General features: G+C 39.2%; 1 protein-coding gene across 4 annotated transcripts in view; it reads right to left on the minus strand.

Annotated features, from left to right (window-relative positions):
- Nucleotides 1-3,428: 3,428 nt before the first annotated feature.
- SE (C2H2 zinc-finger protein SERRATE (SE)) overlaps nt 3,429-20,385 on the minus strand; it is a 41,053-nt gene continuing 24,096 nt past the window's right edge. The window contains exons 1-12 of one of the 4 annotated variants that reach the window (XM_089440640.1): nt 8,452-8,763; nt 8,070-8,185; nt 7,710-7,761; nt 6,614-6,688; nt 6,407-6,481; nt 6,243-6,290; nt 6,044-6,112; nt 5,126-5,941; nt 4,978-5,026; nt 4,545-4,879; nt 4,227-4,445; nt 3,429-4,084 (exon numbers count right to left, since the gene is read on the minus strand). In XM_089440640.1, coding sequence (XP_089296766.1) covers nt 4,024-4,084; nt 4,227-4,445; nt 4,545-4,879; nt 4,978-5,026; nt 5,126-5,941; nt 6,044-6,112; nt 6,243-6,290; nt 6,407-6,481; nt 6,614-6,688; nt 7,710-7,761; nt 8,070-8,169 — 1,899 coding nt within the window. In that variant the 5' untranslated portion in view covers nt 8,170-8,185; nt 8,452-8,763 and the 3' untranslated portion in view covers nt 3,429-4,023. Of the gene's footprint in view, nt 4,085-4,226; nt 4,446-4,544; nt 4,880-4,977; nt 5,027-5,125; nt 5,942-6,043; nt 6,113-6,242; nt 6,291-6,406; nt 6,482-6,613; nt 6,689-7,709; nt 7,762-8,057; nt 8,186-8,451; nt 8,764-20,385 lie in introns of those variants that run through there. The other 3 variants (XM_089440639.1, XM_089440638.1, XM_089440637.1) reach the window with 3 other exon arrangements.

The raw sequence follows: 20,385 nt of genomic DNA on the forward strand, positions 1-20,385 counted from the left end.
CATTGGTTAGGTTCTATCCATGTATAGAGATTAGTGAAGAGTATTTACAACCTATGTTTACCATCTAAATAACTAGTGAAAGCTACAATAACATACCTAGCCGTGAAGGTGCTCTGACTAGTAGTTGTGTCAATATCATGGGGCCAACCACGATATTAAAAGGAATCATCAATTTAAGCAAGACTATTTAAAAAAAATGAACCTTAAGATTAGTCATCACTTACCATTTGTTGATTTTTGTAGCTACATTTAATATTCAAATTAAAAGAAAGAAATTTAATTTTTTAATTCATGTAAGCCCAAACAAACAGGGCGGCCCACCAATTGAATGGGTTTAACCATTGGTCAAAACCCACGTACTTTGACCAATATAAATACATAACTCGACCTCCTTCCTTAGCATCAATTTGAATCTCACACAATGTATCTTTTATCTACACATAAAAAGGAGAGAGTGAACTCTGTGGTTTGACCGAGCTCCTTTCTGATCTATTTGACCATAACTTTGAGTGCACTGTTTGATCAAAATTTTGGGAATTTGACCAACCTTCTCTCTGGACAGAGTTGACTACAAAATTGATTGAAATTCTGGCAATTGACCCAATCTGTTCTTGGCAGATTTGACCACAGTTATGGGCATAGTTTACTGCAATTGACCAAGTTTTGTCTAGGTTAATTTGACCATAGTCTAGGCAAAGTTGACCAAGATTTTTAGGCAGCTATTTAACTAAGTAGGCAATTGTACCAAGTTTGACCTTGTCAGATTGTACCTTTGTTGAATTGAACAATTATTTCTCCTAGAAATAGGTCTTCATGAAGAAAATAATATTCTAAACCACCAAAAAGCATAAACAACAAATGTATTTGTGTACCACATATTTGTACCTTCCTTACATGCATCTCCTTTCTCCTTTAATAATACAAATATGAACAGAGCATGATCATTATGTCCTCCATTTAAAGAGGCATCAACAATAATCTTCATAGGACCCTATTCACTTTAGAGTTTGCATTGCACTCTTAGCTAACATTAGACACACGATAACTTTAAACAATCTTCAAAGAAGCCTTTTGTCTAGAGGCATCGACAACGATCTTTCAGTGCCCTTCATACTTTGTAGTCCACCATCATTTCATCATTAGTACAAACATTAACAACTAAAGTGTTCTTCAAAGTTGCATTGCTTGACACTTGAACTTATGGCCATATTGTAAAACATTGACAACATAAGCATCAACAATAATCTTCATAGGCCCCTATTCACTTTAGAGTTTGCATTGTACTCTTAGCTAACATTAGACAAACGATAACTTTAAACAATCTTCAAAGAAGTCTTTTGTCTAGAGGCATAAACAATAATCTTTCAGTCTCCTTCATACTTTGTATTCCACTAAGATCCAACAGCTCGTAAGCCGGATATACCAGGAATTTATGACTTAGCAAAGGTCGAAAGTCCACAAGGGTTGGGGAGCCTGCTCCTTAAGCCTTATCACAACAGGTGACAACATCTCATTGTGCCCAACACTTGGTCGTCCCACAAAAAAACAACATTTCAAATATAAAAAAATAAAAAATTAAAAAAATTAAAAAAAAAAACAAAACAAAACAAAAACAAAAAAAACAAAATCCTATTAAAAAAACTCTATTTTAATCACTATTCCATAGTGTCTATTGGTAAAATTACTTAATTTATTAAATATATATGGTTTTAATCTGTAATAATAAAAATGTAAGTATCTATTGGTAAAATTACTTAATTTATTAAATATATAGTTTTAATATGTAATAATAAAAATGTAAGAAGCAAAATTTAGTTGATGTAAACAACACCTTAATATTAATCTCTATAACAAATACACCAATAAATCATGCAATCTGATCTAAGTAGTCATGTAAGTGAGTTCTGTTCCAAAAACCATCACATGACCCCATCGAGTAACCATGTAACAAGTTATGTTCCCAGAACCATCACATGACTTTTGACCCCGTTAGAGAATGGATCATAGGTTCGAAATTAATACAAAACCAACGAAGCTAAAGTTTATAAAAATGTACACCATCCTAATAACGCTCATTCAATTCAGTCAAGCAATAAACAACTTAAATTGGATATTGCAAAGCCATGAATTTACTTCAAAAAAAAATATGATAACCCTGCAATTTTATAGACTTCATTTTATGTAAAAAGAAAGACCAATTAACTGAAATATTTAGGGAAAAAAGGCAAATTAAGTTGATTGATATAATAGAGAGACTTCCTTTTGTACAAATGAAAGACAAATTAACTGAGATATTGTGAAAAGAAAGAAAAACTATGTTTATGCCCATATATTGTCACAATTTTCCAGATCCTCATACAGTCACAATTTCCAAAAGACTTGTGGTTCAACCAACAAAATCATAACACTGCTCTCTTTAGAAAACTATCAACTGCAAATACAGTTTTATACCAAGGTTCCATGCAATCCTTTAAATAGTCAGGCCTCTATACATCATCAATAAGACATGAATAAACACTAACAGTGAACATAAATAAACCTTAAATCGGCATGAACACAATTGTCTTCTGCCTAGACAGGCATGGAGACCTTTCTAAAGTTCTTTTTCACTACAGTCTTCGCGTTCAACTCTTGGCCAACTTCGGGGCACAAAAAAATATTTTAAGCCTTCAAGGTTGTATTGCGTGACGCTTGAACATATGACTATATTGTACACCTTTTGGATTAAACTAAGGGCGTCATGCTCGACATTTCAAGTATTAATAAGAAACGAAATATGAAAAAACTTCTAGTGGGGAAAATTACTATCTATTCCACTATCTACTTCATTACACAATACACGTATCTTTTGTTTGATTCCAAACCTTGGAAATTTTAAAATATAATGATTATTTTCCCTCCGCACATATATCTACATTCTTTCAATTGCAAAATATGTTTTTTTTTCAGATGAAAAAAACGCTAGTTTATATAACGTACCAGTGCATATGTTCAAAATAGTGCCTAGTACAAAAAATGCTTCCAAAGGTCTTCCAAAGTATGAATAGTGAGAAAATTGCACATATACTGACATAGATTTAGGAAGATCCACCTATAAAATAAAGACCCCATCAATGGACCATACAAAACCATAAATCAAAAAAGGCTAGTAAAATGTTGTTATGAGAACAAGTACGGAAAATGTTTCGAAAAAACTCTTCATTTTTCTGCCAAAAGTATAGTCATGTACTACATTAGAATTATGCTCTAGAACAATCTAGAGTCTAATATTGAAATTACCACTTACAATCCCACTTACAATCCCATTTCTCTATTGAAATTATAACTCAGAATCCCATTTCTATGGCCAGCATAATTATCAAAACCTTCAAACACTTCTCAACGTTCAAATCGTCAACAAAAAATATTAATTTTGCCGGGACTCGTAATAAATATAACTTGTTTTTTTAAATTAGCAGTGGCATACTTGGTCCCACATAAACTGTAGGAAACAATAATCAGCAGGGATTTCGTTTCAAACTGAAGTCTTGTTGAACACCAGTGCCGGATAAATTATACTATCAAATATAGCAACAGTTTAGCCTTATCACAAGTACAAGTGATAGCTAAGAAGTACAAATTGAAATGCAAGCCAGTAACTTTATATTTCATCAGTGTCCGAAACAGTGATAAAGTCAATTGCAGCATTATCCTAGCTAGCTGCGGCAACAAGACTCCCTGTAAAAGCTTATAGCATACTCTAGCTATGGCTATTACTTGCACCAAAGATATAGTACACCTAGAGTAATAAATTGAAACTTCCTCATCGACTTTTGAGGCTGTATATAATAACTATGCATCAGCATTAACCAATACGAAGTAAATGGCTCTTATGTTCCATGCTATATCAAATAATACGCTCCAAAACAAGCATATGAGAACCAAGACAACTGTGTTCGCAAAATAAGCTCAAAAATATTGCTGAAATCAACTTGCTCAGTAAGCAGTTCATCGCAGCTGAACACCATTTTTTACCAAGATGATCTACAAAGTCCGATAATCAATTACAGTAACTTCATCTTCTGGTGCATCAAGGTCATGATAACTACAGACAAAGCAAGAGTATCAACAGTCAGCTACGCTGTGTGCACCAGAAATTGCATATTTATGACGAATCTTTTACAAGAAAAACAAGGAATATAGAGCCAAATTAAACAGATGGTTCATCAGCACACAAAGAGACTTACCTGCGGATACGACGAGGATCCTGACGGAATCCTGGTGATATCGGAAGCATCATTGGTGGATCTGTCATTCCTCCCATGGAAGGCCCACCACCTGAACGACCTTTCCTCCCACGCAGACCACCATTACTATCATTGGGATGAAATGGTGCAGGTCCACCTTGCTCCCTTAGCATACGCATTGCAACTTCAGGCGGAGCAGGCACAAAGGGGCCCAGAGGCCTGCATAATCACATGATGTACAGATTAGTATTAGTAATGGAGGTAGAATTTGAACAAGCAAATAAAGAAATGAAACTAGAATAACATAAAAGCACCCACCCAGCTCCTGGCAGAGGCATGAAAACAGGTAGGTGAGGTGGCATATCTGAACCAAAAGGAGGCGGTCCACGCATTCCTGGTCCAGCAAAGGGATCAAACATTGAAGGATCATGGTGGCCAACATCTTGCCCACCAGGGATGGATTGATAATCCCGAGGTGATGAATCATCATTCCTATCATAACGATCATCTTCATGAGATCTGTCTGTCCTCTCATTTTCCCTTCGACTTGCCCGATCAGGATGGTCGACATCTCTAGCTCGGCTTGTTCCACCAATTTGGCCACCATCACCAGAAAGATTATGCCCAGCCTTACGTCTTCGTGCCTTGTCTCTCTGAAGAGTAGAAGGAGAAAATAATATCATCAGATTGAGTGAAACCAAAAGATTAACAATGCTGGTAATTCAGCTGTTGAAGACATAGCTGCCTGTACCTGTCCAGACTGTTGAGTAGTCAATGTCACACCAGGCGCATCTGGATCACTGTCATCAGACCAACAAGTTAATCATCACTACAAGAAGAAAACAACAGCTACAGCCTATAAATGACACTCTAACCACAACTATATCCTCATATCTTACTTCATGTAGTTCTGAAAATAGACTTCCTCGCATACTTTGGATGTTAGCTCCCCAATAAGATCTGGATGCTTCAACCTCAAGTGCTTATGCACAAATTCTGTTGCATGAAACATCTTGGCACAACCCTTGGCTCCACAACCATATTTCCATCCATATTTATCATCTCTTATTTTTCTCACAAAAGGATCTAAGGCTTCAGTAGTTGCAGCCTCTAACTTATCCTTTGCTGCCATGATCTCTAATGGATCTTGACCCTGCAACCTAGCTTGCCAGGTAGAATCCAATTTCTTCTCCCATTCAGCTGCAGCTGTGGATTGTTCATCATGATTGTTCTTGCTTTCTGCTCTCACGTGACGCAGACCCTTGGGAGGTTCTTTCAATTCAATCATTCCATAGTAATCCAATCCATGAACTCGCCACAGATAAGTAGCAACGACATCCAAAAGCTCCAGACCTTCAAGGCCCTTCACAGTATTTGTGCCCCTCACAATTACAACACCAATTGAACCACTAATAGATTTGTCTCCTTCAAACTTGTCTTGCTCTGAACTACCAAGAATGTTTTCTTCTATACCTTTCTCTGTATCTAGTTTGCGAATAAGAGCCTGTCCTAGTTCTATATCCTTTTTCACTCGCCTTGGTTCAGAACTCACAGGAGGAGCCTTGGGAGCACTAGAAACAGGGTCATTTTCTTTTGCAGGGCCCCTACCATGTCTCCTCCTTTTGCCACTAACCTCAGCATCATCATCTGAATTGTGGTCACTCCCTTGACCACCTTTTGCAGTTAATGGTATAGAACCAGTCGAACTTGGACCTCTGAATTCAAAACCAACATATATCAGAGAAAGAGTGAAGCAAAGAATTCATATATTTCCATTAAAAAAGTAATGTACGGCTATACAAATGAAAACAGCTCACATGTCTAGGGTTCCATTCTGTAGGTCTAAAAGGAACTCCTTTGCTGTTGCTTTTGCGTTTTCATTTCTCCTGCAACATCAAGAATAATTTCTATCAACCACCAAAGAAGAAAATTACTTTATCATGCAGACATACAGATAATATGGATTTTAATTATATGATACACCATAATTCCATACAAAAGAGGGAGGAGGTTCACCTTTGTATGACAGCTTCTAGGTGTGATGGGTCATATTTATCCTTCAGCCTACATCACAATAAGAATAAGAAACCAAGGCTTAGATGACAAATCAAAAAACCTTGAAAAAGAGATGGCTTGAATGCCAATCACAAATTAATGTACCGATGATTTAAAAAGCTTACCAATCCTCCTCTTTGTGAGCTTCAAAAAATGCACGCTTCTGGGTGCTGATATATTCTGTTCTGTATTCCTGGTACCTGATAGGCATTAAACCATTTTTTTAATGATCTTGTGTGCCTTCACATGAAAAGAAAATGCAAACAAAAATGTAAATGGGTGTTTGTTTCTGCATAAGAGGTTCCAAGGGTCTATTTCGTAAGAGAAACTACCTGCGCTCTGCTTCAGCTGGTGATATGTCATCCTCAAGTTCAGCAATAAATTGTTTATAGGTCATTAACCCTTCCCTGAAGGCACCCGTCTTTTGTCAGATTATCAAATATGCAGATGCATTTAAAATTATCAATAAACTAAACTGTAATGCCATTGTTTCAAGGCTTTAAAAACATTAATCTCTACAAAAATAGAAGAACAAACAACAGCGGACACTAAAGTGCAAAAGAATTGCCACTATCATACAACATGGTAGAAAGGACAGGAATCATTGCGCAACAAAACATTGCATTTTAAAAAGACGAACAACAATTCAACAAACACACAGCCAAATAATAAAAAAGTATCTGGATTTTAGACATCTGTGGTTTATATTTTCTGAGTTAGTTACCAGAAAACCCACAGTAATAACCATATTCTGTCAATGTTTCAAATCCCAACAGGGATCCATCATCAGGACTATTTTTGAATGTGAATTTTTAGAGTAAGATGATTTCACTCCATGTATCCCCTTGGTATAGGGATTTTTAGACAACTGTGGTTTATATTTTCTGAGTTAGTTACCGGAGAACCCACAGTAATAACCATATTCTGTCAACATTTCAAATACCAACAGGTATCCATCATCAGGACTATTTTTGAATGCGAATTTTTCGAGTAAAATGATTTCACTCCATGTATGCACTCTGTACAGGGAAATGATTCTGGATTTTAGACATCTGTGGTTTATATTTTCTCAGTTAGTTACCGGATAACCTACAGTAATAAGTTAATAACCATAGTCTGTCAACGTTTCAAATCCCAACAGGGATCCATCATCAAGACTATTTTTGAATGTGAATTTTTAGAGTAAAATGATTTCACTCCATGTATCCCCTCCATACAGGGAAATGATTCTGGATTTTAGACATCTGTGGTTTATATTTTCTGAGTTAGTTACCGCATAACCCACAGTAATAACCATATCTGTCAACGTTTCAAATCCCAACAGGGATCCATGGTTATTACTGTGGGTTCTCCGGTAACTAACTCAGAAAATAAAAAAGTATGGCAACCACTACATCAACTAGAGTACCTGGACTCAGATCCACTTACCGCTGAGGGGTGCCCATCTCACCAAACCCAGCACGTCCGGAGCCTGGCCAGTCTGCAACATGGAAAGCAACAACATTATGATGTGGGGAAACGGACACAAAGATTAGCAAAAAGCATCACAAAGAAATGGAAAGCAACAACATTATGATATGGGGAAACAGACACAAATACTAGCAAAAAGTATTACAAAGAAGAACCTGCCCAGAGGCAAATAGCACCTATATTAACCAACACATATATTGCCTCCAGCCTTGTCTAGCAGCACACAGCACAACATAGCATACCATTTATTATTAAAAGATCACAGTTTGCAGGGTACTACAACTAAGAGAGTCCTGTTCAGGTTACCCGGAGATCCACCTTGGAAGCCACCAGATGCACGTCCTAAGTGCCGACTGTGGAGTCTTTCATCAACATATCCAGATCTTCCTCCCATTCCACTTCTATCATATCCTCCCATGTTATCATAACCAAACCTGCCACCAATTTGATGTCAGGAAAAACCATAATAACACTAAAGCCTGCTGATGTCAGAACCAAATTCCATCAATTAGTCCGTATCACTTCCCCCACCTTCGAAAAATACTTTCTAAACAAAAAACCCCCCAAAATTACATTCTGGAGACTGACTTTCAAAATGACTGGCAAAACACCAAATCAATCAGACAGAATACACAAGTGACAGTTTATTATTCAGATTGAAATGTAGACTTAATGTTTGCTGATGTCACAAGCTTGGCACCTCTTGTTCTTGCTGTGATTGGCAGCCGAAGTCACCAACCCTCTTTACTAATCCTTAAGATGCAAAAATTGATTCCCGGACAATCAACCTTGGATGCTCTCCTCCATTCATAAGATTACTGATGAAGAAAAGGGGACCTCACATAAGTATTTTTCCTAACTCTCCGAGTACTAAGCATGGTCATGCAGGACCAATGAAAGGAAAATACAGCTCACAGGAAAATCTAAAGATCACTCAAGCTTTAGTCAGAGGCAAAGAGCTCATCTTTGGATAGAGGACTAAAAACTAGATTTGAGATCTCTCTCCTTTACAAATTTGCAGTGTCAATTCTTGATTAAAGTCCCAGAAAAGTCAGCCATATGCCTGTACCAATATAAATCAGTTAGAAAAAAATGCTAATCCACCACCCTGCAAGAACACAAAACTTGGACATACCAAAGGCTCATCATGCACAGCAGAAAACATTGAATTACAGGTTCTAACTGTATAAACTCATTAGAAATTAATCTGTTGATCAAAAAAGGGAATATGGTAGAACAGAAGACCAATACCAATTGGTGAAATATGCCCAGGAATTTACAATTTCAAATTATTCATCCAGTCAGTACAGTAAAACAATTGACATCTTCTACCAGAACCTTACCAGGGATCCTTTCATGAATGCATGCATTATATAATGGCAAGAAAAATCACCTTATAAAAACCAGCAGATAACAAATAAAACCAATAATGATCTTTTCAGTATAAGGTACAGGATTGGTGAAAATTAAATTAGAAATAGCATCACAATATTCTCTCTTCTCAGATGAAGCTTATAAAGCACACCAGCAGGGTTGGAAGTTGGAATGCATCCACCCAGTTTTCCCATACCTGTGATGTACAGTCAGGGAATGTCCCCAGGTGTTTTGAATAGGTAAGGACAATCCAAGGATGTCCTTACCATTCCTGCACTGGTTGAGAGATGGCTAACATGTCCCAGGTAACATTTGCAATACCAAAGACAACCATGGTGGTTATGGAATCCCCAAAGCCCCCCATAACTATTTTCCCTTTTTTCATATAACAGTTTAGAGAGCCAACCCTAGAGTCTAGAATAAGCACTAAATAAAAACTATAATTAAGACCATGCCCTAACTCCCTACTAACTAACATGTATAATAAATGTTATTTCCATGTTTACTTTTACCATCCTTTAATATTTGGTCCTGGTCCCCGGCCATACAAGAATTTGTCCCACCATCCTTATGGACTTGGAAAACCTAGCACTAAATTGATTGATTCAGGTAAAGAGATCAACACATAAAATAATGGGAACCATCTTAAAATCTTTATAAAACAATTATTGTTCAAAAAGTACCACAGAAGGAACCAAACAAATCAACAACCATCTAGGAAAAGTGAACGAGTATAACAGAAACGACACAGCAAAAAGCTCTTGAAAATTATTCAACAGTTCTCTGATTGTAGTTAATTACAGAACAGACAAAAACAATGAACAAGAAAACAACAGAACAAAGATAAACCAAAAAAAAAAATCCTTAAATCCAAACAAAAAAAAAACACAAAAACTTGAGAAGCTTTAAAAGCCTTTAATGAGAAACTAGGGAAAAATTACTAAGCATTGCATTAGAGGAAATTTCAGCCTAAAAGTGGCCTCCTAAGGAAAAATAATAGTTAAAATAATAAAATAAGAGTTCTGAATTTTGGAGGGAAAAGAAGAAAACTACTTTTTTAAGGAGTTGTCTTTAGTGCGACTTCTTGGACTTTCCGGTGCCGAAATCCGTGGAAATTTTTGAAGTGAAATCTTGATTTGTGTTATTTCAACTGGTTTTTTGACTGTATATATGGATTCTGCACCCTGAAAAACCCCTAGGGCACTTTGAATGTGCAGGGATTACCATCAAGCTTGTGATTTCAATAAATTGCTGTCAGATTTTAGAGAAATTTGACCAGAAAAAACCCACCAGAAAAGCTTCCAAAAAGTCGCACTAAAGACAACTCGTTTTTTTAATTGTATTTTTGGCTTATCTCCTTATAGGTTTACTCAAAATTCAAGTGTAGACACTCGTTGGATGCAGAATTAAATTCCACACCCAACGAGTCTGCATTATGCATACATTTGAGATGATCCACATTGATAAAAATTGCAGATACATTAAAAAAGCGTGTTGGACACACATTTTTAATGTATCTGCAATTTTTATCATTGTGGGTCTTCTCAAAAGTATGCATAATGGGTATTCATTGGATGTGGAATTTAGTTCTGCATCCAACGAGTGTCTACACTTGAAATTTGAGTAAACCTATAATGAGATAAGCCAAAAAAACGATTAAAAAAATAGTTTTTCTTTTCCCTCCAAAATATTTACATGTACCTCTTTTTAAATTTAAAGAATTTTGATTGGTTTACATATTATGACATGGAAATTACGTGAAAATTTCATGGGCAAGTTTAGGCTAAAATTTCCTCTAATGCTCATCAATGTCAGTGATTTTAAATCATGTTTTCTGACTATACTTGGCAAGATCGAGCTTACACTTGCAAAAATAGCACATGGATATTTTTGGGGGGAATGGAAAGGAACTAAATACGAGAAGGCTTACCTTTTTATGCATGCCTAGTATGGAACCTAGGATCAGTACAACTTGTATGACATTGACCTCATCCATGGTGTTAATTTTAGATAACAATTGTATGTTCTATGCTTAAGAGCACTTTACTTCAATTTTCTTATAAGCCCAATATCAATTTCCAGATTAGCAATCACATTAACATGATAGTAAAATGCATATAGAACATACACAATAACAATAGACGACAAGCCAAGACAAGAGGACACAAGATCTGTCACCAGCCAGGGACAAACCCCAATGTGGGGAAACCCTTTGATCAATTCTTCTTATTATTCTTCAAAAGTTCAACAAACAGAAAGAGTACAATATGTCCAGTCAAACAGCAGCCACAGAGAGCTCTAACCAAAAAGCCAACGCTGGTCTACAAGGCAGATTTTGACCTCCAAACAGCTCCATCAAACCCAATCAACTTGACCTCCAACAGTGATCCAAAACAGTTCCAAAAAACTCAATCGAACTTGGTCAACACAAGTCAACACTATTGTCAAACCCTTATGCAGTCAATGCTGGTCAAAAAGCACAGATTGCCTTGATTTCTACGCCCATAAATGCGGCCTGCCAAACAGAAATTTCCCTCACAAAAATGCAATCAAACTGGTCAACACTAGTCAAAACCCTTCCTAAAATTCGGTCAACACTGGTCAACGTCCAAAACAGAAAATCATTGTCCTTTCCTTCGCACGTGTGGAGAGAAACGCTGCCCAAAAATCAGTACCTAATCAGATGAGAAGAGAGAGGTGTGTAGATGAGTGAGCAAATGAGAAAGAGGCTCCTATTTATATGCAACATTGAGGATGAAATAGACGTGATTGTTGGGCTTCTGAGCCTACATTAATTTGTTGGCCGACCTTGACAATTGTCCATAAACAAAATAAATTCATAATTCCATTTGTACATGTAAGAATGAGATGATCTTTAAATCAATCCTACACCTCTCGGATAGAGGAATCCAATAACAATATCAGTTGCATCATATGAGTTATCCAAGGTGGAGTTTGGCCCTAGCTGCCAAATTTAACACTCCCTCTCAACTAGGAAGAACTCTACCTGCCAAACCATCTGACAATCAGTACCATCCCTGCTCTGCTCTATTGAACCGTGAAGAAATAATGAAGAAGAAATGATCGAGAATGTGTCTTACCATTCTCCACTATGTTAGAGTCAGTCTTGTCAGTCCTCCGTCAGAGATCAAAACTCTTTTTGCATTTCATTTTTAGGTGTCCCATCCTGCTCGATCACTTTCATTCCGCTAGGAGCATGCCATAAATCTGACGGAAGGGCTTTGTCATTCATTCCCCTCGTGTCTTAGACCTATTGGCTTAGGTTTTTTCATCGATGTCTATTAAAGTCCATGACAGTCAATGTTTGATCTTTTAATGGGCAACGAGTCATGTCAATCATAGGTCTAGGGTTTCGAAAATTGAGTCGTTAAAGTGTTCAAATGCCAGTAGGCCAGAGGGAGGTTTTACACATGTTTTCTATTTCGCGAATTTCATCATTATATCGATGGATTACGACTGTTCTTCAAAACTCTGTTTTGAAGAAAAGGCAACATTTTGTGTAATAATTTTCAAAAGTTTCCAATTTTTGAAATCTTCAGACGCAGCCCTAGTCTCCTTTGCCAAATTCCATGTCAGCTATCCCTGCAAGAATTTGCCAAGAATTTCATTGTTTCAATCAAAAAATCTAAAGGAAATTCAAAATCAGAGTTGTATTAAAATAGAAAAAGTGCCAATGTCAAAACATTATAAAGATGGGTCTTAGAGAGTCAAAAACTAAATCCATGCCTTTATAAAGATATTCTCATGAAGATCAATGTTATTTGCATGCCAAAACCAAGGAGAAAGCCACTCAAAGCAAATTGGTTGAGTTGATGTGCGATTTGGGGAAAGTTAGAGGAAATTTGGCCGGCGCGGCGCACTGGGGAGGCGCAGCGCACTGGGAGAAAATTTCCAGTGTAAATCTGAACGGGCGCGGCGCACTGGCACGGTGCGGCGCGTTGGGTATGTGGCACGGCGCATACCCCTGAAAGCCCGAAAACGTTTCAAATTTCTCCAAATTGCCATTCATTTGCGTGGATTCGCCAGAATTGGCACACATTACTAAAAAGAGCAGTCTAAACAGTTTTCATACACCAACATCTTCATCTTCAAGGCAGTTTGAAAAACAGCAGTCATGACATCTGAGCATTCATCCGACTATGAAGTGGAAACCCAAAGTGACTCACCCTTGGAAGAACAGGCACCCCAGAGGCCTCATAAAGGTGGTAGACATGTTAGAGAAGAACCGACCACCCTTACAAAATTGCAGGCCTGCCCTCTTGCCATGTTTTGTTTTCAGCATCAGTCATGCTATGAGTTTTGTCAAAAGGTGGCTAGTGTTCAATTTCATCATGAGCTGGCTCGTCTTTTTGTGCTGCACTTACATGGAGATCAAGCTATCTTAGTTGGTGTCACCTTCACACTTACACTAGAATCTGTCTCATTAGCAACCGGCATACCAAACATTGGTGAACCATGGAACAAGAAGCAGAAGATTGACCGGTAGCATTATGAGCCATACATTAAAACCAGTTTCTTGAGGTAGCTCAAGAGAGTGTTCCCATTCCGATATCTGAAAGATGAATATGCTCCACTAATGAAATTGATCATGAAATATTTCAGCTGTGAGGGACGGTTCTCTCGTCTCTATGCTTATCACATCAGGTTGCTCATGCATTTCACCAGGGTAAGGATGATGAACATTCCGTATTTCATTTGTCGGAACATTGAGAGGATGACCACCCTTGTGCAGCATAAAACCCCTCAGCAGCAACTTAACAGTGTCTATCATTTTGCTCTTATTAAGATTTTGGTGGTTCATCAGCTTGAATTACAAGGCATCACTTGGGATGATTTCATCTCCCCTGACTTCTTCAGAGCTTCACAAGGATTATCAGAGTTTAAGCATGAAGGTGGACCTTCTCATCAATATGAGCGCCATGAGATCGCTAGTGTGCCGGTATTCATCACATATCAGAGAGGTACCAGACATTTGTTTGCAGTGGCAAAGCGAGTGTTATCTCCACCCGGGGTGGAAGGGGCCTCGCTTCCTCCATCAGCATCACAGGTACAGGACAAAGTTAAGAGGCCAATGCAAGATGAGGGGCCTTCAGGTGAGCCTTCAGGTGAAAGAGAGACCGACTTCATTCTTATTCATGATGATGATACAGATACGGGCCCACAAAGTGCCAAGCTTAGGGAGATCATCCAGGAGCAGCAAACAGAGATCCAAGCCTTATCCCTTGACTTGGAGAGAGCTAAGTGGACCATGAAATATTTGGAGCAGAGGAACAAACAGCTTGAAGATCAGCAAGCAATCATGGAGCTACAGAACATCCGCGAGAATTGCCAAGCTGCACAAAGGAGAAGAATTGAGCTCACGTCATTGAAGCAAGAGATTAATGAGGATCGGGAGGCTAATCTCGAGAGAGTTAACATGCACTTAGAGAGGCTGTTGGATAAGGCCGATAAGGATCATGCATTGCTGAGACACGTGGCTTTCCACTACATGGCACAAAACAAGGTCCGCAAGGCACGAATTAAGAATTTAAAGGCAAAATTGAGAAAGGAAATAAGGAAGCAAAAGAGGCAAAGGGAGCTTGATTGTCTTCAGATATTGGCCGAAGCCTCTTTAGCCCAGCATAACACTTAATGAAGAAGCTCCAGCCCAAATTTCAAGAAATTTGGGGCATTTTTGGCATTTTGGCAGATTTTGGTACAAAAAACAGGGTTTTTCTCCCTGTGCCTCACGCCACCTGGCGCGCGCTTTTGCTAGAGAGCTCCAAACTGCAAAAAGTTTATATTTTTGCATTTGGCATGAAAAATCATGACTGCTGGTGCATGGCCAAAAAGATTGGGCAAGTTTTGAGTTCTCAAGAGGTCAAAAACACTCAAAAAATGACCTCTCTGCCCCTATTTTGACACACAAGAAGCAGTCTTGGAAGATTGAAGTTTTGGAGGGGCAAATGAGCACCAAATTCAGAAATTCCACTTGGGTTGGAAAGTAGACAGGCAGGGCTTTCCAACAAGCACACTTGGACTCAATTTGGACTTCAAGAAGTGCCTCAAAATCAGCTCCAAAGTGGCGCGACGCATACAGATTTTGGCGTGGCGCACAGAGGATTTTTGCTCAATTTTTCACCTTCTAGCTCAGAAATTCGGCCAGTTTTACTAGTTTTACTTTGTGATGTAATTTTTTATCTATCTTGATGTAATTGGATAAACATGATGTAATTTTGGCACTTATTTACTTGTTCTAGAGGATTCATTCACTAAAAAGTGAAAATTTAATGAATGAATCAGTTTCCTACCTTATAAAGGAATGTTGTTTTGATTGCCTAGATTTTAGTGCTTTGTTTTGAATTGGTTGAACCAGCTCCTAGAATGATGAGCTCGACCCCTAGAGGCAAGGGAATGGGTTGGGCTAGTCTATATCATGTAATTTCTAAGTCATTTTCAGGGTTGGACACTAGGGATTGCTTTGGCATATCATTGTACATTCTATCTCTGCATTTTTTGCTAAGGAAAGACCAGGGTTTTGCAGCATTGTTTGGGATCCATGTGGCTTTATGTTTTGATGGTGTGCTTCTCTAAGTAATTGTAAGTTCATTAGTGTTATGTGTATCATTTTCCTCTCTTTTCTTCTGAATTTGAACAAATGAATGATTAAGGTGGAATCCATTAACTGTTACGCTCTGTTTAAATTTCCATGTTTTCATCTGTTTAAGGAGAATTCTTGAAACTCTCTTGCTCTGCTTAGCTCCTCACCAGTCCGATCTATTCATTCACTCACTTTAAAGCATCAAAACAATTGTCTTCCTTGCCCCAATCAGAACTCTGCAGAAACTGTGCCTCATCCCCGAGCCCAATTTGCCTTCCCCTATTTCCAGCACAAAACCACCAAAAACTCAAATTAAACCCTTGTACTTCATACCTAGCCTAAAATTAGCTTTTATTTCAGTCATCTCAAGCCCCATCGCTTGTCTTTTGCCGAGATCAACCCGGAGAGAGCCCTCTCCTGTCCTCGTAGGGCTAGCTACGAAGCTGAGCGTGGTTTGATGTGGACCTAGAACCTTGTCTTTTCAGCCTGAGACAATTTTAGGCTCTAACACACTAACCCAAAGTCAGTCTCCAATAATCGAGAGTGTATCAAAATACTCTCCACTGACCCGAAGTCAGTCTCCATTGATCCCAAATCAATATCAGACATCCTAGCATAGGTAGTACGGTAGTACACGATGCGTCCATCGGTAGTACTATGGTCCCTATCCTCATTTCCCTACTCAGTGGCCAGATGAGAGGTACTTCCCATGAGTCCCATACTTCATGGGTAGGATGTACCGACAAGAGAAGGTGAACCACTCATCCTATGCATATCTCAACATAGGGTATCACGGGGGAAGGTGAACCACTCACCCTGTAAATCGCGTACCACTGGGGGAAGGTGAACCACTCACCCTATGGTCACTCATTGCTCCAAGAAGTACCCCAAGCCCCCCGAAGCTCCCAGAGCTCAACATCCATCTCATACGAGACCCTCATAAGAGGGTCTATCCACAACTCCAAGTCGTTCACAGAAGCTTAAGAATTTGACCTTCCTCAAGGGCTTCATATGAGTATCTGTGCCCTGATCATCAGTGCCAATATGACGAAGCCTTATTGTTAATTTTAGGATAACAATGGTATGTTCGATGCTTAGAGCAATTTTACTTCAATTTCTTTACTAGCCCAATATCAATATCCAATTCCGCAATCACATCATCATGATAGTAAAATGCTGATAGAACATAAACAATAACAATAGAAAACAAGCCAACACAAGAGGACGCAAGATATGGCACCAGCCAGGGACAAGCCCTAATGTGGGGAACCCTTGATCAATTCTTCTTATAATTCTTCAAAAGTTCAGCAGAGAGAGTACACTTTACAATATTCACTTGCTCGATCTGATCAGTCAAAACAGCAGAAACAGAAAGCCTTAACCAGAAAGTCAACGCTAGTCAACAACGCTGAAATAGACCTCCAAAACAGCTCGGTCAACCTTGGCTGACCCGGCCTCCAACAGCAAGATAATGCGACCCAAAATAGTCTGAAAATAACTAGTCAAACTTCATCAACAGAAGTCGACGTAGCAACCAAAACTAGGGTAGTCAATGCTAGTCAACACTGGGGTTAAACAGCGTCGGTTTTTGGGCCCAGAATTGCGACTTGCCCAAACAGAAGTCTCCCTCACAAAACCGCAGTCAAATATGGTCAACGCTGGTCAAAGTCAGCCTCTTGAAATGTCGGCCTCCTAAAATTTCGGTCTCTTGAAATTTCTATCAAATTTGATCAACACAGCAGCTAGAAAATCGGAGCTTCCTTCGCACGTGTGGAGAGAGAGAAAAGCCCAAAAATCTGTACCCAATCAAGATGAAAGAGAGAAAGATGAATGAGAGTGATGTGTGTCCAAATGACGATGAGGCATCATGTATTTATAGGCAAAGGTTGAGGATAAATAGACGTGACTGTTGGCCGACCTTGACAATTTGTCCATAAACAAAATAAATTTGTAACTTCATTTATACATGTCAGAATGGGATGATCTTTAGATCAATCCTACACCTCGCGGTAAGAGTAATCCAAGAAAAATATCAATTGCCTCATAAGAGTTGTCCAAAATGATGTTTGGCCCTAGTAGCCAAATTTAACACTCCCTCTAAACTAGGGAGAACATCACCTGCCAAATTGCCTGACAATTTGTACCATCCCTGTCACTGCTCTACTGAACCATGAAGAAAGAAGAAATGATCGAGAATGTATCATAACATTCTCCGATGACCCGAAGTCAATTTCCAATAATAGAGAGTGTGTCATACCACTTTTAACTGACCCAAAGTCAGTTTCCATTTATCCCAAATCAATATCAACATCCTCGCATAGGGAGTACGGTAGTACACGATGCATCCATCGGTAGTACTATGCTCCCTATCCTCATTTCCCTACTCATTGGCTAGATCAGAGGTACTTCCCATCAATCCCAGACTACATGGGTAGGATATGCCAACAAGAGAAGGTGAACAATTCATCCTGCTCATATGCCACAGGGGAGGGTGAGCCACTCAACCTATGCATATGTCACCATGGGGTATCACAGAGGAAGGTGAACCATTCACCCTGTACATGGCGCACCACTAGGGGAGGGTGAACCGCCCTATGGTCACTCATCGCTCCAAGAAGTACCCCAAGCCCCCCGAAGCTCCCAGAGCTCATAAGAGGGTCTCTCCAAGACTCCAAGTCGTTCACGAAAGGTTAGGAATTTGACCTTCCTGAGGGGCTTTGTAAGAATATTGGCAACCTGCTCATTGGTCCCAATATAATGGAGCCTTATTGCTCCCCGTTGTACCATGTCCCGGATAAAGTGGCACCTGATATCAATATGCTTGAAGCGACCATAAAACACGGGATTCTCAGAAAGATGGATCCCACTATGGTTGTCACAAAAGATCACGTGGTATCCAACACATGTCCAAACATCTCACTAAAGAGCCTCCTCAACTAGACAGCTTCAGAGGAGGCCAAACTAGCAACAATATATTTAGCCACAGTGGTGCTCAAGGCCACTGATTTCTGCTTCTTGCTCATCCATGATATCGAAGCAGAACCTAGAGAGAAACAACAACCAGATGTGCTTTTGCGATCCACCACATTGCCAGCACAATCTGCATCAAAGTAACCATGGACCCTCACATCCTTGGCAGTGTATCTCAGTGCATAAGTGATTGTGCCCCGGAGATATATCAAGAGATTCTTAGCAACAATCCAATGTATGTGAAGAGGATCAACCATAAACTAGCTCAATGTAGTCACCACAAAACATATGTCCGGACGAGATTTCACCAAGAACATCACGGCCCCCACGAGTTGATGATGATACTTAGAAGGATTTCCCAAATCAGGCCCAACAATACTTCCGCATAACTTCTTGAAGTTAAGTTCCATCGAAGTAGTCACGGACTCGCAGTCCACCATCCCAAATCTTTCAAGAATCTTCACAATATATTTTCCTTGGGACCTTTTGCCAGACCTCCAACCCTAGGAAGTAATGCATCAGTCCTAGGCCCTTAATCTCGAATTTGGAAGCCAACTCCCTCTTACATTGATGAATAAGAAGGTATGCACCTGTCAAAAAGAGATCATCCACATAGAGTACCAAGATGAGAGGTTTATCATTCCCAACCTTAAAGTAAAGGTTTGGATCAACTTCACTTCTTGTAAATCCTAGCTTCACTAGATAGCTATCGATCCTCTCATACCAAGTCTGGGGAGCTTGTTTCATCCCAAAGAGAGCTTTCTTCAACCTGCATACATGTGTTTGACAATTTTGAACTTCGAATCCCTCAAATTGTTCTACATAGACTTCCTCCTCAAGTGAACCATGCAAGAAGGCAGCCTTGACATCCATCTAGTGAAGATTCCATCTGTGCGAGGCAACAGGGGCTATAATCAAACGAATGGTGATGTAGCAGGCAACCGGTGCAAATATCTCATCATAATCTACACCTTCCTTTTGAGAGAAGCCTCGAGCAATGAAACTAGCCTTTGAACTTTTAGCACTTCCATCAGCTCCATGCTTGATCTTGAAGAGCCATTTCAAGGTGACAACAGATTTGTCCTTGGGTCTAGGGACAACATCCCAGACATCATTCTTCATAATCGACTCATACTCTTCATTCATTGCATCCTTCCAAACCTAGTGTTCACAGCTTCTTCAAATGTGCAAGGCTCAGATTGAATAATGGTGCTCATTGCAGTTAAGTACCCTTGGTACCTATTCGGCTTCTTACTTTCACGAAATGTCCCCCTAGGTGCAACATGTCTCTCGACATCTTCAAGAATCTCCCTAAGCCATGAGGGCCTCCTTTTCAAGGAGGAGGGCTCATGAAGGGGTGGATCAATGGGATCCATTGGTCCTTCAACATCAGGCATCTGCTCACCCTGCGATTTTCCTTGCTTTCCGGAATCTGCTTCTTTCTCCTTCCTTGGAAGAGGAAGTTTACTAATCTTCCCAAGGGTAGCATCCTCATCGAAAGTGACATCATGACTTATCTCCACTTCTCTTTGACCAAGCACATAAATTCTATATGCCTTAGAGGTTTCACTTTAGCCCACAAATGTTCCTTTCTTCCTGAAAGCATCCAATTTGCTTCTCTTTTCTTTCGACACATGAAAATATATAGGGCTTCCAAAAATTCTAAACTGAGAAACATCAGTTTTCTTA

Source organism: Pinus tabuliformis, chromosome 9 (genome assembly GCF_031772625.1).
Source record: "Pinus tabuliformis cultivar Carrire ecotype Pingquan chromosome 9, CPIR1, whole genome shotgun sequence".
Taxonomy (NCBI): domain Eukaryota; kingdom Viridiplantae; phylum Streptophyta; class Pinopsida; order Pinales; family Pinaceae; genus Pinus; species Pinus tabuliformis.